This window comes from Daphnia pulicaria, chromosome 2, assembly GCF_021234035.1.
Source record: "Daphnia pulicaria isolate SC F1-1A chromosome 2, SC_F0-13Bv2, whole genome shotgun sequence".
Taxonomy (NCBI): domain Eukaryota; kingdom Metazoa; phylum Arthropoda; class Branchiopoda; order Diplostraca; family Daphniidae; genus Daphnia; species Daphnia pulicaria.
This window is the reverse complement of record NC_060914.1, coordinates 8951742-8976037: the sequence shown is the minus strand read 5'-3', so window position 1 is coordinate 8976037 and position 24296 is coordinate 8951742. Positions and strand designations below refer to the sequence as shown.

The 24296-nt window shown below is 39.5% G+C and overlaps 2 protein-coding genes, 4 long non-coding RNA genes and 2 pseudogenes across 15 annotated transcripts; 5 read left to right on the top strand and 3 right to left on the bottom strand.

Moving 5' to 3' along the window:
- The first annotated feature begins 886 nt into the window (after positions 1-886).
- LOC124327702 (methyltransferase N6AMT1-like) lies at positions 887-1544 on the top strand. The gene is made up of 2 exons (XM_046786700.1): positions 887-1054; positions 1222-1544. The coding sequence occupies exons 1-2, from the start codon at positions 887-889 to the stop codon at positions 1462-1464; spliced, it is 411 nt and encodes a 136-aa protein (XP_046642656.1). The 3' UTR covers positions 1465-1544.
- A 43-nt stretch (positions 1545-1587) lies between these two features.
- Positions 1588-2214, bottom strand: LOC124326665 (annotated as a pseudogene).
- Positions 2215-3612: 1398 nt separating this feature from the next.
- Positions 3613-4064, bottom strand: LOC124326886. The gene is made up of 3 exons (XR_006915933.1): positions 3894-4064; positions 3754-3829; positions 3613-3691 (listed from the first exon to the last, which is right to left on the bottom strand). It is a non-coding gene; the product is annotated as an uncharacterized LOC124326886 (long non-coding RNA).
- A 939-nt stretch (positions 4065-5003) lies between these two features.
- On the top strand, positions 5004-5670 carry LOC124326750. Its single transcript, XR_006915779.1, has 3 exons — positions 5004-5146; positions 5208-5337; positions 5431-5670. It is a non-coding gene; the product is annotated as an uncharacterized LOC124326750 (long non-coding RNA).
- A 425-nt stretch (positions 5671-6095) lies between these two features.
- Positions 6096-11097, top strand: LOC124326760. Of its 6 annotated transcripts, none has more exons than XR_006915794.1 (9): positions 6096-6167; positions 6265-6334; positions 6399-6519; positions 6586-6754; positions 6825-7013; positions 7108-7536; positions 7593-8042; positions 8118-8360; positions 10994-11097. It is a non-coding gene; the product is annotated as an uncharacterized LOC124326760 (long non-coding RNA). The 6 variants fall into 6 exon arrangements; XR_006915796.1 differs by lacking the exon at positions 10994-11097 and having other exon boundaries at positions 7108-7357; positions 7472-7536; positions 8118-8850; XR_006915797.1 differs by lacking the exon at positions 10994-11097 and having other exon boundaries at positions 7593-8039; positions 8118-8850.
- Positions 11098-11724: 627 nt separating this feature from the next.
- On the top strand, positions 11725-14192 carry LOC124326626 (serine protease SSP1-like). Of its 5 annotated transcripts, none has more exons than XR_006915581.1 (8): positions 11725-11923; positions 11996-12171; positions 12241-12342; positions 12407-12551; positions 12611-13449; positions 13541-13768; positions 13830-14058; positions 14154-14192. XR_006915581.1 is itself a non-coding variant. In XM_046785544.1 (5 exons), exons 1-4 carry the CDS (start codon positions 11871-11873, stop codon positions 12496-12498), a joined length of 423 nt encoding a protein of 140 aa, XP_046641500.1. In that variant the 5' UTR covers positions 11725-11870; the 3' UTR covers positions 12499-12551; positions 12694-13085. The 5 variants fall into 5 exon arrangements, 2 of the variants coding, with proteins under 2 accessions (XP_046641500.1, XP_046641499.1); XR_006915582.1 differs by lacking the exon at positions 14154-14192 and having other exon boundaries at positions 13830-13847; positions 13917-14126; XR_006915583.1 differs by lacking the exon at positions 14154-14192 and having other exon boundaries at positions 12611-12859; positions 13830-14121.
- Positions 14193-15540: 1348 nt separating this feature from the next.
- Positions 15541-17039, bottom strand: LOC124326734. The gene is made up of 6 exons (XR_006915754.1): positions 16945-17039; positions 16667-16823; positions 16442-16601; positions 16185-16348; positions 15886-16120; positions 15541-15672 (listed from the first exon to the last, which is right to left on the bottom strand). It is a non-coding gene; the product is annotated as an uncharacterized LOC124326734 (long non-coding RNA).
- Positions 17040-18071: 1032 nt separating this feature from the next.
- LOC124326666 lies at positions 18072-23774 on the top strand (annotated as a pseudogene).
- The last annotated feature ends 522 nt before the right edge of the window (positions 23775-24296 follow it).

Below are 24296 nucleotides of genomic sequence, written 5' to 3'. Positions count from 1 at the left end.
TTAACAAAACATCAATAGAAATTAATGATTAATAACTCAGAATTTATGACAAATTACTTATTGATCGCCTAGACACTAAAATGCGCGTTGGTCGAAGAAAATATGCGCGCACCCATACTGAAATGCGCGCAAGACCCAAACTTGTGCATTTCAAACCTGCTCGCCACCATCGCTGATGTGCGCAATCAAACAGGAGATTTTTGCACATTTTAAGCGTGCGCGCAACCATACAGAATGCGCACAAGGCCCAAACTTGCACATATTAATCCAGCGCGCAGCCATAGCATATAGCCTACTAAAATGCGTGATTAGCCAAGAAAATTTTGAGCGTGTGCGCCAATCAAACAGAAAATGCCCGCGAAACCCAAACTTTCCCATTGTGAACGTTGCAGAAGCAAATAATAACGAATACTTGATAGATAATAATAACATGAGAGAAACCAATTCAGAATATGCGTGTCCAAACAATCACAAGTTTATGTGGTGTAATCATGTTTAGATTTAATCAGAATCGTTAAACACATTTCACGCAGCGCCATTTACTATCATCGTATTAATTATAATCGCCAAAAAAACGAGAAATGACTTCGCACTAAAGAATTCACGAACATTTGAATTCATTGAACCCCTGTATACAATAAGGGCATGAAGAATATCGTAAATATTCAAAAGTAAAATTAAAATTCCTGTTTCAGTTATGAAATTCTATACTAATTAGATACAAGAATAACTTTGGATAGTTACTACGATCAAATAATAATAAAAAATTTCACCACAAGAAAAAATTCATGCAATTCATACCAACAAATGTAAATACAACATTAATAATTTGAATTAATTGCATTGGGCCTAGCATGCATAGCCGTCTAGCATGCTTGCTAGCTAGATGCTTGATGCACTTGAATCTGAAATTCACTTTATCAAATCCCTCAAACCCACCATCTGTCTTGAAATAGGTTCAGGATCAGGAATTGTGTTAACTGGCTTAGCCAAGTGTCTTGGTTCTTGCTGTGCTTATTATTTCAATATTGATATAAATCCACGTGCTGCCCAAGTGACTCGTAAAACAGCTTGTAAAAATTTCTGTTAGCCTAGAGGTGGTAAACTGTGATCTGGTGTGACCTTAATTACCCCAGATTCAAAATAAAGTGGATGTGCTAGTGTTTAATCCCCCTTACGTTCCAACGGACGAAAATGAAATTGATCCATTGTCACTCATAGCTCCGTCTTGAGCGGGTGGATTTCGTGGAAGAACAGTCATGTCATGTCATTCCACAAGTTATGTCTCCTAGTGGTGTGTTCTATTTGTTAATTGTAAAAGAGAATGACGAAGAAGATATTTTAAATGTCATGAAGTCATTTAGCTGGCGTAGCTCAGTCATAATAGAACGTAAAGCCGGGCGTGAATTTTTGAAAGTACTTAAATTTGAATGTGTAAAAATGCAAACATCTGTCAACGATTAATAAAAACTAGCAAAAGAATATAATCAGGTTATGTATTTCTGATGAATTATTTTGAAATTGATGCGAAATGATGTTTTGCGAATGTTTCAGCAACCAGGATAGGGAACACTAGACTCGACTGGCGTCAGCACAAACCTATAGAATTAATTAAGTCAAATTTATATTTTAAAATTCTGAAGATATTCACTTTTCTTTTTACCTTGACTGGGGTGGCATCTTTCTTAATTTTACCCCATGATACAGCTTCGTCCGGTTTAGCTCCACTACTGTCACTTATCCGTCAAAATCGCAAGCTGTGTTGATAAAAACAGCGAAATCTGCTCCGTTCCTCTAAAAGTTTAACAATTTTAGAAAAATTCTGTCGTAAATGCTAGAAAATGTTTACTCTTACCATAAGGTTAGCGTTGCAAATGTGATGTTTAATAAGGCCTCCTCCTAAAATAACCATGCCGGAATTGGAGGCTTTGACTGCCATCGTGTTGAGCCTTTTGAGATCTTCAAGAATGTCCACCACAAGTCCCGGATTCTTGTAAGAGTGAAAGTACATCATGTCCCCTAAACTTCCATCTGTCAATGCGGGACTGAATACGGGGATATTATTGACAGCAGCCCAGTAATACACCGATTCTGGGTTGTTGATCGCTCGACCAAGCTTTTCAATGATTCTTGAAGGTGTCCATTTTGTTCCTTTCTCCTTTTGTTCCGTCACCATTTCGTCGAGCAAAAAGGCATGACCCAATCTTCAAACTTGCAGTACGTAGTTGTCGTTAAGGATTAATAATAAAAGGGGTCGAACCATAACTATTCGAAACCATATTGTCTTTCGTAAGCTTCTGATTTAATATTAATCTAATCTGTTGAGATTAGTTGCTGTTTAATTATTCAGAATATTCCACTGTTTAATTTTAATTTACAGCAGGTATCAAGAATTTTAATGCAATCATTATGAAGTTAACCATCGTAGCTGGAATTATCCATATTTAATGAACCGGATCTCATGAGACTCTTGCTTTTTAGTCAGTTAGTTAATTGTGTTCCCGTCTTTCGAATCGTTTCTCTTTCATCGGCTGTGATGCTCATATAAGAACTTTTTGTACGTAGGCATTACACGGTCGGCTTGATCTGTCAAAGATTTATTCTTTACTTAGTTTTTTTACAATTTTATTGCATAGATAGTTTAATTTTGTCGATTTACGATCAACTGAGTAGCCTAGCGCCCAATTTCTCGTTTATTGACTGGGAAGTTCGGTGAATACGGTATATTTCTTGTTGACAGTTATTTCGTTATTTCTAAGTCGAATAATCTTTTAGATTTTTTTCATTGACGCACAGAACAAGAGCGGATTGACATTTGGCAAGATAATCATTTTCAGACAAAAAATTAAGTTTAATAATAGAATTAAAACAACAACATATTCATTAAACTTTTTCTCTTTCATTTTGGGCATGAATGATTTGCAGTGATGATTTGTATTTTTAGCGACGGGTTTGTTAATGCATGAATGATTTGCAGTGATGATTTGTAACTTTAGCGACGGGTTTGTTAAGGCATGAATGATTTGCAGTGATGATTTGTAACTTTAGCGACGGGTTTGTTAAGTCAATTTTCAACCCTGTTACAAACTCGTTTTTAATTGAAAGTAAAAAAAAAATCCTTTATCATTATAGCTAAAAAATCCGCTCATTTTCATGTAATTAGGGAAGATTAGGGGCGATAGCTAAATTTTACCAATCTTCTTCACTTACACGCATGAACACTCTGGCTTCACCCGCTTACTCACACGATAAGCTCACAGAAATGCTCCTGAATATGCCTTTTATAAGTTCGCGGTTGATCGCTTTCAAGGTCATTTGGCTTTGCTTCCTTCAGCCACGTCAGAAAAGATGTGATCAATTGATCATCTTACTGAGTGGCACAGCTAAATGCCTTCAAGTTCCAAAGGATCGTCGACAAGACACCCAAGATTCAAAGCCCTCTTCAGAAACGACGTTACTGTCACAGTCAGAGGGTCTCGAAGATGCCTCGAATCAAACCTGCAAATATAAAAGTTTACAAAATCGAATCTTTACACAATTGATAAGCACATATCTTTTGGATGTTGTTGCTGGGTGACTTCAGTCACACGATCAGCAATATTGTCAACATACCCCATCATCAATAACCTAGGTCCGATTTTTCAAGACAGTGTTGTTCACTTTACTTTCAGTCGGCTTTCAGTACCAAGTCCTAATAAACAAACAATTTCGTCATTGAAATTTTGTCATTTGACAATTAGTAAAATTCATCACCTTCGATAGAACTCTTGGATACTGCGGTGACCAGGGCACGAATGAGAGCGGAATTCACTTCACCAGCATATTGTTTCTACCATGGGGACACAAAAAGCAATGAAAATCAGAAAAGGAAAAAGGTACTAGAAAACTAATACCTGAATCTGACTACAGACGTAATCTATAGTCAACTGGGTCGCGTCTCTGAAGTACTTGTCCAGGCTGTGCTGAAAATCGATGTTAAATTGACTGGCGAGGGTGCTGGCACTGCTGTTGGACTTGCCAACACTGCCGCTAGTCCTTCGTATAGAATAGGCATTGGAAAGAAATTCGAGTTCCTGAAACTATAAAGGCAAGACTTTTCAAATGAATTCGAGGAAGGATTTTAAATTATACAATTCAAAATTGTCTTTTGATTGGGTTAATTAAAATACTTGACCCAATAAAAAATAAAAATCCAACAATAGTAATTTGAATTGAAACAAAAAAGTAATGCTGCAGAAAGAAAGGAAAATTGTCGATTTGATTCATTTCACTTACCGGAAAGATTATTATAGCTAGGATGTCGAGAAAGTCAACCGGTAAGTTGCAGCTCAGCTTCATTAATCTACTGTGCATCCAGTTCATTGTTCAAGGGAAACGGAAGACAGTAAGATTCCTGGATAACCTCATGACCCTCCAAAAGTTTTCATCGGATCATAAGGACCTCCCAAGTCCCTGTTCGACCAGAACCCTCACAATACTCTGGTTATCTAAATGGAAACATGACCAACCACGGGCTTAAAAAAAACGGGCCACGGAAAAAAAATGAAGTCCAGATATGTAATTTTAAAAATTTAGCAACTGATAATACCTCATGCCAAATCGCCCAATTATCACACAATATTCTCTTCAAAAATTATCATCATCTCGTTGTGGTTTATTAATGTTATTTCGCCTAGTAGTCTTGACCGTAATTTTACATTTTATCACAAAATCTGCCGTTGCAAAACCTTGACCTAAAAGCGCCTTTTGTATGCTGCGAATTTTGTCGGTAACTAAAATATAAATTTGAGCATAGCAGTGACAAATAGAGATGGCTTAATCTGGTTTATTGGTTTGGTTATATGAATATCCTACTCGGATTTACCAAAAATTTTAAATGAAATTAAAAAAGCTCGTTTCCTAATACTGCCGTCTGAATTTGTAATTATATACTTAATTTTTAAAACTTCCTCGACTGCCAGACCGCAAAGGTGGTGTTGATCAACCAGTGGTTTCTCACTGTTCCACTTTTACACATCAACTACTATGTCAAAAAAAAGAACCACACCATGCCAGATTTCTCCGAATTACCTACTCTGCAGCGTCTGTTCTTTGACTTGGCCGTGTTTCTTGTAATTGACGAGGTTGGGCTTTATTACGTTCACAGGTAGAATATTATTAGATATTTTGATATATTGCAATTTACTTTTTTAATCGCCTTGTAATAGATTACAACATCACCCGAAATTGTACGCGGCAGTTTAAAAGAAACATCACGAGTGGAACGCCCCAATTGCCATCGTATTCACGTATAGCACCCAAATGGAATATCTGATTACCCTCCTTCCAGTCAATATAGTGAGCAATACATACTAGTTCCTCATGCTGTAAATTTGTTGAATATTTGAAATTCTTTAATAGCCCGCTAAAAATTGTTTGTGGTTTCGTAAGGGCCCACACATTATGAACCCACACATAGTCACCTTGTGGATATATGGTACGCCCTAGTCCACCTGAGAGGCATCAAGAACCACAGCGGTTATCACTTCCCGTGGTTTATGTGGCCGTCAGCTCATGCGCACGACTTCCAACACATGACGAGCAACAGTTGCTTCGGTAAATCCCTTGTGCTTGATCGACTCCATGGAACGGACAAGGACTTCCGCGTTTACATGGCTCGCAAGAAAGAAACATAAGAACAGGAGCGTATGTAACTCAAATTTCAAATAAGTTGAAATGAAAAGGGAGTTCGGATGTGTCGATCGCATTCATAGATTCGGAATTCCTTTAAATCTTTATAGTAAAAGCCTACATGTTTCGGGGATTATAATCGCACCATATTGCCTGATAGACACGTCGATATTTTTTTAAGGAATCATTTTTAATAACGATTACAAAAATTGTATATAATTAAATGAATTTACGTGGATGCTGGTCGTCTTGGACGACAGATGATGAAACACATTAAAATAACAATATTAAAAAATATAACTGGCAAGTAAAAACAGAATCAATTAAATATAAAATATTTAACATCGGTGTGTATATGGAGGGATCTTAAAAAAATAGTAATTTTAAAATATTCCATGAATTATTACCAACGGCAACCAAAAAATTGATGTTTGCATACCTCTCCGCCGTATTCGCATTCTAGGGTGAAGAAGATGGATTTTATCGGTAGGCTACAGGTAATGCAAACCTCATCTCGAATTTGAGCGGATTTGCATACGTCACATTCTTCCTGTATTTTTGATACTGATCAATAGATTGATTTTTTATTATAAGATGCTGATATTCGAATTGATAACAATAGAGGAACTATGTGACTGAGTATCAGTGCTGGGAATCCTCGCACGTAGGTGGCTTTACTTTAAAAATTAACTTTAACTTGGTGTGTTTAACTAATTGTTCTCAAAAAGCCACAGACTCTTTAAAAAAAACTTTTTCGGCGGCAGATTAAAAGGCGGGAGTTTGAACTTTATTCTTGAAGAATTTTTTGGACACGTTCAGAATATGTCTTACGGGATCTATTTTTCCAAGGTAAGACACATTTCATGGAATTGTTATTTGAAAATAATTGAGTGAAATAATCGTACATGTTTACAGGGTTATTAACAAAAGTCTTGCTCCAGAAGGAAACCATTGAAATGAGTCGAATGATTGCTGTCGTCATACAGTGTTACTCCGTCAGTCAAGGATTGGATCTGCATCCAGACTTGATCGCCGGCTGCCAGGTTCAACGTTGATTGAAGTGTCACTGGACTCGGTTGATTAGGTAGGTCGTGGGTCTCGCCAACCAAAGACGTTCCGATTACATTCCCGTTCAAATAAAGGTTTACGCTTAGAGTTTCAAGGATGGAAAAAGCACCTCCCTGGAAATGAGCCCCCGAAGTCCCGTGAAGGTGAAGAAATAAGTTCCTTTGACTGGCGCCGTAAATATTCTCGTAGCTGCATCCATATGGCGTTTCTGGTGTTGATCACTTCAACCTCGAAGGGAATTTGTGTGCCCACTGTCGAAAACGGCGTGTCTTTCTGTACGTAGAAGTAGACTGGCGTTGATTTGACGTCTTCGTAGCCAATGAATTTCTGGAAATCATCATAATCGAATTTTAATTTGAATTATTTCAGAGTTTTAGGGAAATTGGGAGATTAAGCTGATGACCTTATTACTTGGCCCATTTGATGGTTGTGTGAAGTTGCAGTAAACCATTTCAACTTGTTGAGTTCCCAAGACGGAATAGAGTCCGCTTTTCCTGTATCCAATAGCTCTCAATTCTGCACAGGAACTAGGAATTTTCCCTATTGAATCGCCGACATCCGCATTGCAATGGCACGAATACGCTGTCAAATAACCAATTAAACTTCATCTTAATTGGAGGTAAAAATGAAGTGGTCTCACCGTTAAATCTGGATGTCAAACTCTCTATTTGCCGCTATTTGCCCTTTTAAATTCTCGACTGTCTTGGCTGTTTCTTCCAATCGTTGCGTATAGTCGATGCCAAAACCTGCGCAGATTCTTGCTGGACTTGGTGGGAATGCCAATTTGCTGTGTTAATAGTAAGTGGTTTTCAATTTTCACAAAAACATAATTTAAAAATAGTTTACACGTTTAGTTCTCACGATGCTTTTTCAACTTCTTCGCCCAAAATTCGGCAATCAAGGACAAAATTTCTCGGTGAAACCAGGTTATAATGTGTGAGCGAGGGGTGGCCGACTCTTTTTCCCGTGTTGCACTCGTCGGGAAAAATGGGAAAAATTAGGGAAAAATAGGAAAAAAACAGAAAATTCTAGTGGATACTCTTTATTTGCTTTGAAAAACCGGGAAAATTTTTTCCCGTTTTTTCCCAAATTGCACTTGTAAAAAGAGTCGGCCACCCCTCGTGTTGTGAGTGATGTATATCAGACGGGAAACTCGAGACGTGTCAACCGTTTTCTCGTTTGATAATGGACTGACTACAAGATAATCAGGATCCTTATCGGAACGATTGTAATTCCAATCGGCCATTAACTGAGCGGAGACGACGAAAGTCAGGACGAAGAAAACAGCGACAAACTTAAATGTGGTAATAAAATTATATTACGTTATTAATTGGCCTGTATAATAAAAATAATAAACTTATTACGAATTTCATTTTCAGTTGTTGCGTGTATGGGGTTGGGGGGTGATTGTATGGGCGATTGTTGAGTGCCGAATGAACAGAATTCGAAAAAGAGACGGTCCTTTATATTTCTTTTTTTATTTTCGGTCGACTGCCCCAACCAAATCAGCTCATATTCAAACGGATCACAGCCAGCATGACTAAAGATGTTCTTGATCGGGGGTATTTGCATGTCTCAACAGTATCCGCATTCTAGGGTGAAGATGGCTTGTACCGGTACAGGTAAATACAACATACCTTACACTTGCTTGAGCAATTCTGCGTAACGATCACGAAGCTAAACAATTTCTTACGTAACATTCTTCCCGATTATACCGAGCGACTATTTCTTGTAAGATGTTGAAAACTGATAAGAGTAACGGAATTATTTGCCTTATCATCAATGCCGGGATTTCTCGTATTTAGCCTTTGTAGTACTACTTGAGGTATATGTGGAGCGGCTTACATAATAAATTTAGTCTACTTTTATCTTAGAAGTACTGTACAGTCACAAGTGACCTATCTAAGCAAATCAAATTCCTTCTTCAACATTCTCCGCTCAAATATGCTCGCATGATTTCGCCAACTTGACATTGATCCCATTATGCGCCGGATGACTGGGCGCTTTACCCTATGCTGTAATATCTTACCATATAAATAATAATTTTATATTTTAGCAAATAACATTTCTAATGAATGAACAATGATCTTCAATACATGATGGATACAGTCTAAGAAACATTTGTCCCGATATGAATGTTGACGATCGTATGGGCCAGATGAAAGTAGTAGTGTCTTATCATTCAGATTTATGGACTAATAGGTGTTAATTAGTTGCTTATAGTTTTAATTACTTTGAGAGAACTCTGACACTCATTTCTTGATAGGGTATGCATCCAGATTTACTCAGCTGAGCAGGCTCACCTTTTAACCCATTCCGATTAACATAACATCTGTAACAACCATAGTATAGTCTGGATCATCGTTTCTAAATAGAAATGAGGTCGAGTATGTATTGAAGAAAAGGTGTATGGCCTGAAATATCAAGAATTATTATTACACTATCACGATGGCGAAATAAAACAAATCCAATCCGTGAAAATTAACATTAACTAATTAAAATATCCTTTTTCATTCAGAATACGGTGCAAATTCTATGTAAAGAATAACGTTCCTGGGGTTGGCAACTCCTCAGAATCCTCGTACACCCTGGCTAGAATCCCTCCAGAATCCCCAGAATCTCATAGAATCTTCAGAATCTCGCAGAATCTTCAGAATCCCATGGAATCCCGTAGAATCCCATGGAATCCCGTAGAATCCCATGGAATCCCGTAGAATCCCATGGAATCTCGTAGAATCTCCAGAATCTCACTAAATTTACCCCTTTTTTTCTTTAAACTACCCCAAAACCGTCTAAAATTTCAGATATTTTGTGAATTTGGTCTTTGAAAAGCTCAAATTGTAAAAAAATGCACTAGAAATACTGAAAAATGTAAAATATAAGTTGCGCTAAAACTTCTTTAATTTTCCCTCCTTTTTCCCACCGCTGGGAGGCGCACACATTTTTTCGTCTGCTGATGAATGGAGGATAGGGTGGGACAAATATATGGTTAAAAAAAACTATTGATAATATGCCAATAATTCCCAGCAAAAGTCACTTGCGGTTAATTTTCCCCGTATAATCTATTTTAAAATTAATAATCTGGACTTTTAATTCAAACCTATCAAGTTTCTAACTATCAGATTACTTCACCCTACTTGAAACTACAAAAATTATTGTAGCACCTTTTTCTATCAGTAAAAAATCTTGAAGATAATAAAATCTGCATGTCTATAAGCGGTATAGAGCATGCCGAAACGGAGCTACGCCCACTACGTAACATAGTGCATACTTCTGTACAGAAACTGGGCCAAGGACTAGTGGCGCCCCTAGCGGAATTTTGGGGGAAACTTGATTCAGAATCTCGCAGAATCTCTCAGAATCTCTAGAATCTTTCGGAATCCTTGAGATTCTGAATCCTCGTACACCCAAATTTTGAGTTGCCAACCCCCGTAACGTTCACGTCTCAGATTGGTTAAAATCCACAGTCTTTGACCACATATTTAACACGATCAAATTTTAGTTTTACCATTTCTTTTCCCGCAAATTTAGTAATATTTAGTCTGCTTTTGATCATATAGTACTTTACAGTCACTAGTGACCTATGTAAGCAAACCAAATTCTTTCTTCAACATTCTCCGCTCAAGATGATATGCTCGTAACATTTTTCTAATGAATGAACATTGAACTTCAATATATGTTGAAAACAGTCCAATAAACATCTGTACCATTTGTAAATTTGCGATTGAATGGTGCCAGACGAGATATATAAAATGCTTTTGCTCTTATTAGTTATTAGTTAAAAACTTCACCCCGATTAATATCTTCACTCATTGATTAAAATTTTAAAGAATAATTAAAAAAAAAATTAACACGTTGCACTATAATGAAATGAGGTCTGAGGTGTTTTATTAATATCAAGGCGTATGGCTTGAATTATTATGAATTCGGAATCCGTTACTACTACTGCCAAAAATAAAACATTAAACCCCGTTTTGCTAAAATGTGTCTTTTTAATGTTTCCTTTTTCATACATGTGCCAATACAATTCTATGTAAAGAATAACGTTCTCGCTTCAGATTGATTAAGCTCAGTAGTTTGGGCATTTTACCACACAGTTTTTGACCACATATTTAAACACGATCAAATTTAAATTTTACCGTTTCTTTTCCCGCAAATTTAGTAATATTTATCCTACTTTTGGAGTACCTAACAGTCACAAGTGACCTATCTAAGCAAATCAAATTCCTTTTTAACATTCTCCGCTCAATTATAGGCTAATATGCTCGTGTGATTTCGTGTTGATGACAATATTCCGATTGTGCGCCGGATGGCTGGAGCGCTTTATCAGAGCCTTATGCAGTAAAATTCCTCATATAGATAATGATTTGCGGGGCCCGTATGTCGCACATCCTTTTTTTTCATGCGACACACGGGCCTAAAAAAAGACGACACACGGGCCTATTTTTTAATTGGAAATAAAAAGATGAGTTGAATACCTACTATGCGTAATCGAATTATTTACATTACATAAAGGGAGAAAAAAATCGATGAAAAAAGAACACAGTAATTGGGATCCCGCTAAATGCTGATCAGAATAGATACAGACATGAAGCTGTATCGAAATTGCTGGCTCGAAGCACAACCAGCTTATAAAATGAATGTAGAAATAAAATGAGATAAAGTAGGTAGAGAAAAAAATAGTCTTAATCAGACTCGTCAAGACCATTGGCATTCCGGAGTTCTCTTAGTTGGGCCCTGGAGAACTTATGCGTGAGATTTCCAAGCGCCTCCAACAGTTGTTTAGATGAAATGGGATTGGACTTGGACACAATTCACTGTTATCAAAAAACTTGGGCCCGTATGACGTTAAAAACGACGTACGGGCCTAAAAATTTACGACATACGGGCCTGGGCCCGTATGTCGGGGCCCGTATGGTGGGGCCCGTATGTCGCACACCCAAACCGAAGTAAATGAAATTTTATCTCCTGTTAACATCATGTTTTTATTTGGGTGAGAACAGCAGCTCATATGCCGAATGCGGAGTGACGAATACAATGTTATGCAATCAAACTCTGAAAACCACAAAACTGTTGGTAGAGATGAAACTGCGCCAAACGAATTCCCTTGACAAACGCTGCTCGTAGTTGAGATGGGAGATCAGTGGATTCCCACGACCGCTCACTGCCTTTTACTCACACAAGGGTAGGTTCAGCATCTTTATCGTCCGAACAAAGTTTACTTAAAACAAAAAATGTCTTTAATCCATTCGTACAGACAACACATGGAGCGAATCAGCGTCTATTTAGGAGTCCACAATTATGTAGCGACTGATGAAATCAATCGGAAAATGTACCTTGCGAATAATTACGTCGTTCATCCCAACTGGAATGTGAACAATTTCTCCAACGACATTGCCCTAATTAAACTCTCAACTACCGTCACTGTCTCGCGTATTAAGTTTTTAATTTATATATATTTAGCTGTGATTTTGCACTAATGACTTTTGATTTGACGTTTAGAATACATACGTCCAATCTGCCTTGCAAGTTTGACTGAGCCGGATTACACCAACGAACCTGCCACCACCTGCCACCGTCGCCGGATGGGGTTCACTTCGGATGGTAACAGATGAGACGCTATAGAAGATTTAATCACAACTATAACAAAATTATTTTGGACACGTAGGTTTGAGTGCTAGCCTTAGTCCTTTGCTCCGCAAAGTGACAGTTCCAGTCATCTCCAATATAGCGTCTGTAGTGATACCTATCCCGGCATGATTACAGAGAAAATCATCTGTACCAGTGGAGCCAATCGCAGTGGGCCGTGTAAAGTAAGTTCAATTGTTCTGTGAATCACGTGTAAAAGTTTACGCCTTTTCGTTCAATTCAGAGTGAGAGTGGAGGCCCATTAATTTTCAAAGAATCCAATGGCAAATGGAAAAAATTAATTGGGATCGTTTCATTCGGCTCAAGCCTAGGCTACCAGAAGAATTTTCCTAGTGGCTACACCAGGATCAGCTCCTATTCATCGTGGATCCAGGGCGTCATTGCACCAACGGCCCCCACAAAGTCACCTATGAACAACCGTCACTTCAACTACCGTTCCCACAACCAGCCCGTATTCGTCTGGTCCCCACACGTACGCCTTTTTATCTGTATCTTTAGTTATTTTTTAGCTTTGCGTTCAGTTTTGCAGGGGACGATACATTGTTATCAAGTTAAATGCTGGCTTAAGATAATTTCACCACCACGCGACTGTCTGTCACCTGTTGTGCCAATGACCCACCAAACCATCAAAATACATGTTGACATTTTCAAGTTTAATAAAGTTACACCATGACGTCGTGTATGGTGTCCAAACCAAACCTTTGGCACTGGTTTGGCATTTATCTGCGAGATAAATTGGCTTAAACACAAACTTTCTCCGCTATTCGTATCAGTCTAATTTTTGTTGCCCAGGTCTGCACACGCACATTCCTTCTAAAGTAATTGTATTTTAACTTTATGCCAATAGATGCCGAAATTAAAACGCTACCTTCTTTTCACTTTACACGGATTACTCAAGTCTATAAAAATAATTGTACGGACGTTTAGCGATCATTTGTCTTAATTCACTGACAACCAAGAATGTCCGCTTTTCTTTCCCGAGCCCCTGTTTTCATCGTGGATATTTTGGCCATTACGTCCATGTATTTTTATTCTTTATGACTAAGTCACCGTCAAAAAATGGTAAATAGGCCTAGCGCACCTTTTTTTCAGTTCTTTCTATTTTGGTTAATTTTAATGATCAGAAAAAAAAACTTGTGTTTTAACATTAAAGGTGAAAACGCCCAAAACGCTTGTGGAGTGTCCAATGGCATCTCGAAGGCATCAACAAAGGCCAAGACAAGATCGGTGTCGGAGTGGAGGCAGGCTATGTCGAATTCCCTTGGCAAGCCGACATTCGAATATACACGAAGAGCGGCACTAAGCACGCTTGCGGAGGAAGTTTGATATCAGATCAATGGATTCTTACATCTGCTCAATGCGTGAAGACAAATACTGATGGGTGAGAGGTATACAGCAATAAAAATCCAGTTGATATTAACGATCGAATCTGACGGATACAGGGATCAAATTTTAGAAGTGTGAGTTACGCTGGGGCATGCACAACTATAAAATGTCGAATGATCTTAACCGACGAACCTTTGAATTAGACATGAATAGCTTCTTTTTTCATCCGGATTATTCGGAAACGCTGGACGCAGATATCGCCTTGATTAAACTCCCATCTGTCGTCACCTTCTCAAGTATCAAGATAACGTCACACTGAAGGTCATATTATCGGCACGCAATCGGGTAAACATCCTGTTACATGGAGTTTTTTTTTTCAATTTAAATATTTTATTTGTACATGCCAGTCATTGAAAATGTTCAAATTATTCACCGTCTAGTTAATTACGTTGTCATGCTGCTGCTGTTGTATCGTCGATGGCTGGGTCGATAACTGGTGCACCGATGTCTCCTGGGTGTGGTGGATACCAAACCGCAACGCCGCCGCCTTACTACATAACAACGACATACGCAACAACCGGTTACTGCACCACTAATGCACCAGAATATTACACCACTCCTTTTAATGCTCCGAGTTACTACACCGAGCCCCGAAGTATAACTCTGTCCCGAGTTACATCACCAAAGAGGCCGAGTACTACACCGAGGTTTCGAAGTACTACACCATCAAGGTACCGGAGTACTGCACGACTACGTATGCTGCCCCAGCCTTTTACACCGAAGCCCTCAAGTACTACACCGAAAAGGCCGAATATTACCCAACGACGTATGCTGCCCCAGTTTACTACACCGAGGAACCCAAGTATTACTCTGACTCCAACCAATACCAAACAGAGGCTCCAGTTTACTTCACCACCAAGACCCCCAGTATTACACTATAACCGACGCTGCCCCCAGCTGCTACACTGAAGTTCCAAAGAATTACTCTGCCCCGAGTTACTAAACCACTAAGGCACCTGAATATTACATCACGACCTAAGCTTCTTCAGCTTGCTAAAGGGAGGCTTCTAAACACTAGCCGAAATTTCCGTTTTTTTAAAACTGTGTTCAGATTTGTCCTTCATATCGTAGTAGTTACTGTAGTCATGGCATTATTGTTGTTCTTAAATGATAAAATAAATTTTTAATGCGGGTAATTATCTAGTAAGACTTTTCCAAACACCTCTAAGCCTTCTAACATTGCGATGTGTCCTAATTTCATATATTGGAGGTGACTATTATTGCTCCAGTCACTCTGCATCCGGAAATTGTCTGATGCTGGAAGAATTTAATTTCAGGGTTCCTAACGTAACTCAAAATATGTGAAGTTAACGAACTTGTATTTTTAACTTAAGTTGCTGCAAAAAAGGAATTTATGGGAGATAGTATTTGGTTTCTCAAAAACTAAACTTCCCTTGACTATTACTTATTTGTTGTTGTCAAACTTCAAAGTTGGAAGAAAATACTTAGGAAATGCTTTATTGTCCCACCTCCACCCACAATTCCACCACACATTTTACAATTTCATACAAACATACATACACACTTAAGTTAACCCGTTGGCTGCCACGCCAAACAACCCGTAGGTTTATCTCTACTCTCTACGCGACATGTCCGAAGGATTTATGACCAAGGTGGGACTTGCCATTGCTGACAAGTCCGGGCTGACACGGTGACAGGAGAAGATGGAATGCACAACTTCTAGAATCCATCACCATATCGACAAGGGGGAAGTCCCTATGGTGCACTGCCTGCGGACCGTGCTAAGGAGCTAGGGGAGAACAAAGGCGTGGCAGCCATCGGGTTAACTAACACAAACGAAATAATACCAACAATACGATGATCCACGTTGATGACGAGTCTCGTTGTCGGTCGCGATTGTCCTTTTCCGTTACCAGAAGTATTTGTCGGCGCATATTTCTGAATCAGATTTAAAAAAAAAAAAACGGATAGGATTAGGGAAATTATCGAAAAGCCATCTAGCGCTAGAAAAAAGAAACGTCTTTGAAGTAACACTTTGTTTGTGCGTAAGAAGGGCCATATTTAGGAATTATTACACAGACAAAGAGTTTAAAGCAATTAAAATTAGAATATTAATAGATAATCTATGAAAGTAAGTAAATTGTCGGGTACCTGGGCAAAATCCCGCGGTGAGTATCTGCAGGTGTGTAACAGCGGACGGTAGCGACCACTGAAGTGTTCCAAGTTTCCAACTCGTCGGTGAAGCAAGACAAGTTGTGTTGCAGCAAAAGCAGTGAAGCTAGATGAGCGTACGTCAGGAAGATAATAATGGACCAGAACGTTGCTAGGATGTCCCTCTTCCGTCATGGAGAAAGGTCAGCATTGGCTTATAGATCAATTACGCGATCTGTAAAAGAAAATGTATTGCATTAATGAAAATATAACAGTTAATAAAGCATATCAATTTTTACCTTTACTAAGAAGCACACTGACATTTTTGTGATGAAAAACTTTACAAATGGAAATCACAGCAACCAACAGCCATACTCCTCTCCTAAATTTGCTGATGCTAAATAAAGTGTCATGAAGTATTGCAGTAGCGTGGTGATGGGTGGTATTGATGATGTGTTTCTACCTTTATCATTTGGGTGAAAGGTGATTAATTTAGTAAATTTAGTAAGGCATTTGACGTGGTATGGTTGCTGTGGTAGCAGTAATGGGGAAATACCTTGTCTCCACACATTTGTATTCCACGAAATGTGGGCTTCACACATGAGTTTTAGGATTTTGACAGCATGAGCACAGACTAAGACTGTGGCATGAGAATGTAATGAATGGAAAGTGACTGAGCGCTAAGTAAACTTGTTGGAATGACTGACAGTATGCATCTAGAATTTGAAGAAATAAGTTTATATAATATCAAAATAAGTAAACTCGATCAAGATAAACCTACATAACATACGAAGCTCAATTTGGTATATGAAATCACGGGAATATAAGCATAAATTAGAAACAATTAGTTTCGCCCATTTTTTCTCTTTACACGACGTGGGAACAACAAGGGCGACAGTGGCGACATCTAGTAATTTTGGCCACATCTAAACGTACATCTTGCCTCGAAAAAATTTAACATTAACAAAAATGGATAAGCAAACATATCTTCGAAACATTTAGAAATTCTAACGAACAAAAAGAAAATTTTGCTATATTAATGATGAAATTTAAGTTCACCATAGTGATCACGAACGAACACCTTCACTGTCAGCGGCTCAGCGTCTAGGTAATTTCATTATGGAATTGTGCAGTAATGAGCACTCAGCAGTCGAAACACAACCCTTAAGTTAATTATCTATTATGGCCTTTTTTTCTCCCACGACAAAGGAAAAAAAAACACTAAATGAAATCCATGAACTGCGTTATATTTTTATTGTGGTGTATTCGAAGTCAAATTAAATTTCCCCCGTCTTTCACGAGGGACCCATCAGCAGAAACTATGGACGAATATATTCGAGAAAGTCCATACGATTTGGATTGACAAGATATGCTATGCATATTGCGATATAAATTTCGGGACTTTTTTTCACGAGCAATTTAAAGCGTGATGTTCGTAAGCATAAAAATGTTAACTACGTACTGTGTGAATATTCATCCGTTCTTTAAGAATTAAATTAAGATGAACATTCTCACCAATATATTTGACGCCATGCTATACTTTATTAAAATTACTTTTACACCAATGTGTAATGAATCTCAAACTTCCAACTGCTGACAGCATCAGTCAAAATCCTTTGCCTGGTGGCAAAATCACCATAAAAAATCACCAGGCATCCATTGCTCTGACACGAGTTTAGTACACGATTTACCCGCCACACGCACACGATATTCACCTCTGCCCATTTTCTTAAAATATAATACAGTTCGATGCTCATTTAAATTTAAAAAATTTTATTCTTACGAAAAGTATTTTATGATTGATCAATTTCTATCGAAAGTCGAAACAACTGAACACCTCGAAAATGAATGATGGTTGCAGACTACGCCAAGTGAGACCATGATGACACGTCATTGTGTCACGTGGCGTAGTCTGCAAGCATCATTCGAGTTGTTCAGTTCAATCAGTTGTTTCGACTTTCGATAGCAATCATTAAATATCGTTAACGTAAGAATAAAATTTTTAAATTTAAATGGGCAAATGATTAAACAATATTATATTTTTAGAAAATGGGAACTAAAAGAGGCCGTAAAGCCAATAAAAAGTCCGCGACCCGCCACGATGCAAAAAAAAAAGAAGAAAAGAAAAAGAAACAAGAGCAGCAACAACTTGTGGCGATTTTAAAGAAATGGTTGAAGGAGGAAAAACTCAAAGAGAAACAAAAGCAAGAAGAAGAGAAGAAAAAGAAAGACGAGCAAGAAATGGAAGAGTTGGAAAACTATTTTTCTGATTCTAGTCTGGAGTCAGACGATGATGAGCCAAGCGCTCCAGCAGCAGCCCAGCCAATGCAATACGTTTCCGCCATCTAAAACGTAATAATTAATTTTTATTATGTGGTGACATTTAATTACCTTTTCTTCCGTTGCAGGTTCTCTTCTCTCTTCAGCATGTTGCCTTGTAGCACGTATCAGTTTGTTTTCTTCCCTTCATGTAGCCTTAGAAGCTCAATATAATCTTTCACTACTACTCGTTTAACTGTCTTTCAGTGTTTTTCTGTCTTTCGTGTTTGTCAGATTCCAAATCAGAATAGTCCTGCTGCTGCCGCTGTAAATATAGATAGAAACACAAATGGTCAAAATGTATAAGAGAAACAGAATGACGAGGAAGTCTGGTTGGATCCAACTAAAGGTGACCCTTATTTCCCAGTTAGTGAACTGTCCAGGCTAGAAGAAATGATTAGTATGCCACGTTGGGTAGTCCCTGTCTTACCAAAGTGTAAGCTTGAAATCCTTCTGGATGCATCCATCAACTTATGTAGGAGAGAACGGATACAAGAAGTGAAGCTTGCCAGAGATTCTTCCAGAATGGCCTGACAAAGTCTTTCACTAAGATTTTGACTGATGATATAATGCTGTCAGCAGCAGTTGGAAGTTTGAGATTCATCGTTGCATCTTGAGGAAGTGTGAAAAACTAATAGATCTATGTGTCTCAAAGCTGCGTCAAGATTGGTTTTCCTTGCTGGAGCTGCTAGCTGAAGATTTGAATCCTTAATGCAAATTTCACACCTTCAATAGGCCGAAAAACTCGAGTCTTTTGAATTTGTTTTTTGATTTTACTAATTTTTATTTTTTGTTCTCCAGGATGGCTGGATGGCTGAAAGAGAATAGGGTATTACAGATCGTCCTATTCGTTGCTTCAGCCTCAATACGATGAGAAACTTGAGAAAATCCTCCGCTTTGTTATTAAGGAGAAAGCACTGACACTGGAAGATTTGGACCGTGTTTGGGCTTCTCAAGCCGGCAAGCACGAAGCCACAGTCAAGAATGTTCATGATTTGCTTGCCAAACTAGCATGGGATTTTTCTCCTGAACAATTGGACCATTTATTTGAATGTTTTCAGGTATTTTATAGAATTGACGATTTAAAGAATTCGAACAATGAATATTTAAACAAATTTAATTTTAGGCAAGTTGGACAATGCAGGGAAGAAACAACGAGAAAAGCTTTTAGAGCTGATTCGCCGCTTAGCTGAGGACGATAATAAGACGGTGTAATGGCTCACAAGGTATATATTGTTTTTATTAAAATCCTTTCACGTGTTTTTCACCAAATCATTTAAATAATCTGTTTGAAATGTAGGTGTTGACGATATTCTGGAACCTTGCGCACTCACCCGACGTGCCGAATGAAATCATCGGCCAGGCCATGAATGCTCATGTGAAGATCCTTGACTATTCTGGTCTCAGGATCGTGACACTCAAAAAACAGTTTGGCTGGATCGTTGCGTCGAAAAGATTCGTCACAACGTGTGGGTACTCCAGGCGCTCAAACAAATCCGAGATATATGCTGCCTGTATGCCGAGACTCCGGCCAATTACAACCATGCCGCCAACGCCCACGCAGCTCGTGCTCAGCACGTCCTTTATCGACAAGAAGTGGTCAATCGTCTCCAGCAGCAGCACGCACTAGTCATTCTTATAACTGACAATCTCTGTTCTTACATGGAGCGTGTGCGAAGCACCGTAAAAGACAGTCCAGCCAACTACGATCCGCTCACGCATTTGCCAGACGGTCGTTACAGCCACGTTCTTCAGGTAAATTGAAATGGTGGGTAATGCGATGTTAGACCTCCCTACTCTATCCCCCAGCTCACCCCGGATAGTAGCCACCCCGAGATAATGTCCCCCCAGATATGAGTCCCCCCTTGATTGTATCCCCCCCTAAGATGTCCCCCCCCATGAAATGTGGAGGGGGGGTTACTATCGTGTGGAAGTCACGATAGTAGCCCCCCCCCCCATAGTTCGTTCACGCAAAGGGGGGGACAGAATCTGAGCCGTAAAGGACACTAGCCCCCCCCCCCAAAAAAAATCGTCTTGTGATTCGTGTTCCACGGCCTAGCCTGCTATAAATAATCATTCGGCGACTTCCCGTTTTTTAACTGTGCCTGCTGCCCCACCTCTACTCCATCACACGCTCTGGACTGTACAAGAAAAGTTAAAGTGATAATTAAACGGAAATGTTTCCCAAATCGCCTAGTTTTTCATCGATATTTCAGCTGTTTGTTTACAATTGTTCCATGTAAGGAAAAGTAAACACCATTTGCGTCCACATCGATTACGATGGGGACATATTCGCGGCTACATGACGTGTATAACCCTACCTCAATTTACATTAACATGTTTACTTTTCCTTACATGGAACAATTGTAAACAAACAGCTGAAATATCGATGAAAAACTAGGCGATTTGGGAAACATTTCCGTTTAATTATCACTTTAACTTTTCTTGTACAGTCCAGAGCGTGTGATGGAGTAGAGGTGGGGCAGCAGGCACAGTTAAAAAACGGGAAGTCGCCGAATGATTATTTATAGCAGGCTAGGCCGTGGAACACGAATCACAAGACGATTTTTTTTTGGGGGGGGGGGGCTAGTGTCCTTTACGGCTCGGATTCTGTCCCCCCCTTTGCGTGAACGAACTATGGGGTGGGGGGCTACTATCGTGACTTCCACACGATAGTAACCCCCCCTCCACATTTCATGGGGGGGACATCTTAGGGGGGGGGATACAATCAAGGGGGGACTCATATCTGGGGGGACATTATCTCGGGGTGGCTACTATCCGGGGTGAGCTGGGGGATAGAGTAGGGAGGTCTAACATCGACATGCCGTGTGAGGTTCTAAATCATGGTTCAAATTTTTTTATCTAATTTGCCCTTTAGGTTCAAGAACGCTTGAGTTTTTTAAGATTTTGGCTGAAAGACGGGCAGTTGTGGCTTTGTGCGCCTCAGGCACGTCAGATCTGGCATTGCCTGGTTGAACGGGCTATATATTTGTTGCTGATCGAGAGGCCTGCTTCAAATGGTTCTCGAAAGTGATGGGCGAGGAGCCTGATCTTGATCCCGAAGTAAATCGCGAGTTCTTCGAGGCACAGATTCTTCAACTGGATCCTAATCTCATGACTGGGAGTGGGATGAAGTGCTTCTACCGTTTCTTTAAGGCTGTCAACGCCAAAGAAGGAAAATTAGTAGCCCGACGCAAGATGAACGACGTGGGGCTCATCGGACTTGATTACTTGTGGCGTGTCATTCTGTTTGGAAGTGATCCAGTTGCTGAAAAGTACGATCTAAATCACTATCTTTCCTTTTCAATTTAAATTTTGTGTAACCGTTTGAATGTTTTGTCATGTAGAGCTATTCTTCTGCTGAAGGAGACCTACACCAGTTTAGGTCCCCGATTGGTCAACAACCAAGTTGAGATTCACGAAGATCTCATAGGCCGTTGTAGTGACAGACTTCGAGCTTCGCACTATACTCTGCGTGCGTACAATAAACAACAGCAGCAGCAGCAGCAGCAGCCACATGAAGCCTTAGCGAGCCTTAGTGACCGAGAAAGATTTCGCCAATCGAAGCAGACAGGAGACAACGCGGATGTGCAGACTGTTGAAACTACTACAGGAGTATGTTAGCGACTACGATTGCGAGTTACAGATGAGGGAGGAGCGTACTCTACTCCCTCTCGGAAGAGCACACAGGTAATATTGACACATTTTATTTTTGGGAGTCAATTTGAGAATTTGAACATTGCCAATCATTACTTAGGAGGAAATGCTTTACACTGGTTGTCCGGTTTCCTAACCAAGGACGCCAACCGGAGGATATCGAAATATGGACCCATAGTAACGAGACCCTCGCCACCGTTCGGCGACGCATCATGGCTCGAGTGAAATCCACCAACCAGACAGCTGCCCTGTCTGCAACTGCTGGAGTAAATTCGTCTTTAATTCAGCCTCAAGTAGTGGGCCACCAGCAGCCGCCAGTACAGCAGCAACAGAGTGGAGTCAAGCTGGATCTCTACTTGAATAATGAACTCATAGAACCGTCCGAAGGATATCGTTTAGTGGCAGACTTACCACTCAGGGATAAAACGGTTTGCGTTTTTTAAAACAAATTTTTCTCTTAGAATGAATATTCATTGTATTTCTCTTTAGATGTTGACAGCTAAACTGTCGCAATCGAATACTGCTGTGGCGGGATCACCAGACAGTAGCAGTGATAGTAGCACGGGTGGTTCACCTCAGCATGCGCCAAGCAGTTATCAAGGTAGCTTGGGGGGTCAGCAACATCATCCGATTTCAGCCGCTTCCGCCGAAATTATGCTACCGGGAGTGTTAATATCGAGAGACAAGCGCATCAATCCGTTTTTGTGTCAATTGGCGGATCTGGGCTCACAGTTACATCATGCTAAGTTGCGTGACGCAGCGCGCAATCTTCTACGGCAGTTGCCAGCTGATCTGCAGACTATCGAGCGCCTTGTAGCCGCTAGCCAAATTCCACCCGTCGTTTCGTCTTCGCCTTCAGTGACGAGTAGTGAAAAAACTGAGCCTACCCAATCTCCTTCGGAATTGGAATCTATCTTCGTAGCGGCATCACCCTCGACCATTTTGTATCATCTGGAGGTAGGTTAATAGAAAAAAAGGGTCTCGTTTCCCTCCCACTAAATCCTATTGCTCTCGTTTGTTTATCAGGTTGCCTACAGTTTGCTGATGCCGGCCAATATGTCAGCTTCGGAGAGAACTTCTGAGTTTCAACTAGAATTCATTCTCAGAGGTGGAATTCCTCTATTATTAAATATGCTTAGCGCCAAGAGTTTCCTCGCCACCGCTGATATTCCAACCAAAAGGTGCGATTTTTTAAATGTCAATTTTATAAAGGTTTCTACATAACGTTCACTTATCACTTTCCAGGTCGGTGTATTTAAGCATACTTCGATTGTCAAAGGTTGTGCTGGCCGTAATGTCCCACATTTGCTTAAGCGCAACCTTGTCGAATCGCCCACCCACACCGTTCTGCTTCAAAATAGCAGTTCTTGTATAGCAACTGACAATGTTGTAAGGGCTATTGCTGTTCGCCTGTTTGGCTTACTCTGCACATGTGCACATATTATAGGGGTGACTTGTTATTTAGAGTTATTTTGGTACAGCACCTACAGCTTTTATTGAAATTCCAAAGTCCAAATTTCAATGGAAGACGGAACGTCGACTTGTACTTCTCTGTTGATTGAACAGAAGATTTTGGCGATAACCCCACCCGAGATTCGTTGACAGAAGGAATTTTGAACTTACTGAAACCTACCGTCGATTGCCTTGAAAACTCCATTAAAAACACCAGGTAATTACCTACACAAATTTGTACAACAAGATGACAAAATGTTCTTAAATTGTTAAATTTTTTTTTTTTTTTTAATTCAGGCAAAGTCAGGCTGAGCTTCGTTCTCAGATAGAAAATTTGTCTGCAGAGCTTACTGTGATATCATAAAATCAGCAATCTCCTATTGATTTGGAATCATACATTAAAAAACTGTTTGATGCAAGGAAGAGGATAACAATTGTCAACCATCCTTCAAAATGCTCAGGTAGGGTTCCAAGTCATTAGGCCAATTAAAATTTAAACAAGTTTTAACACATATAAAATCTTATTAGGACCGCCTGAACAAAATTCGTCAACTTTCAGCTAAAGAGATTGTAAAGAGTCAATCAGTGGAAAATCCTCCCCATGATGGATGAAATAGTGACACCAGACTCTTCACACTTAAACAGCAATGATTATCAGAATGTCTATAAACCGGCTGAAGATTCCTTTCTGATGCTTGATGCACTTGAATCTGAAATTCACTGTAACATCAAATCCCTCAAACCCACCATCTGTCTCGAAATAGGTTCAGGATCAGGAATTGTGTTAACTGGCTTAGCCAAGTGTCTTGGTTCTTGCTGTGCTTATTATTTCAGTATTGATATAAATCCACATGCTGCCCAAGTGTGACTCGTAAAACAGCTTGTAAAAATTTCTGTTAGCCTAGAGGTGGTAAACTGTGATCTGGTGTGACCTTAATTACCCCAGATTCAAAATAAAGTGGATGTGCTAGTGTTTAATCCCC

Coding starts and splice junctions, on each gene's coding strand:
- LOC124327702 (XM_046786700.1), top strand. CDS start 887: ATGCTTGATGCACTTGAATCTGAAATTCACTTTATCAAATCCCTCAAA. Junction 1,055..1,221: donor TAAATCCACGTGCTGCCCAA/GTGACTCGTAAA, acceptor TGTCACTCATAG/CTCCGTCTTGAGCGGGTGGA.
- LOC124326626 (XM_046785544.1), top strand. CDS start 11,871: ATGGGAGATCAGTGGATTCCCACGACCGCTCACTGCCTTTTACTCACA. Junction 11,924..11,995: donor TGCCTTTTACTCACACAAGG/GTAGGTTCAGCA, acceptor CCATTCGTACAG/ACAACACATGGAGCGAATCA. Junction 12,343..12,406: donor GATGGGGTTCACTTCGGATG/GTAACAGATGAG, acceptor TTGGACACGTAG/GTTTGAGTGCTAGCCTTAGT.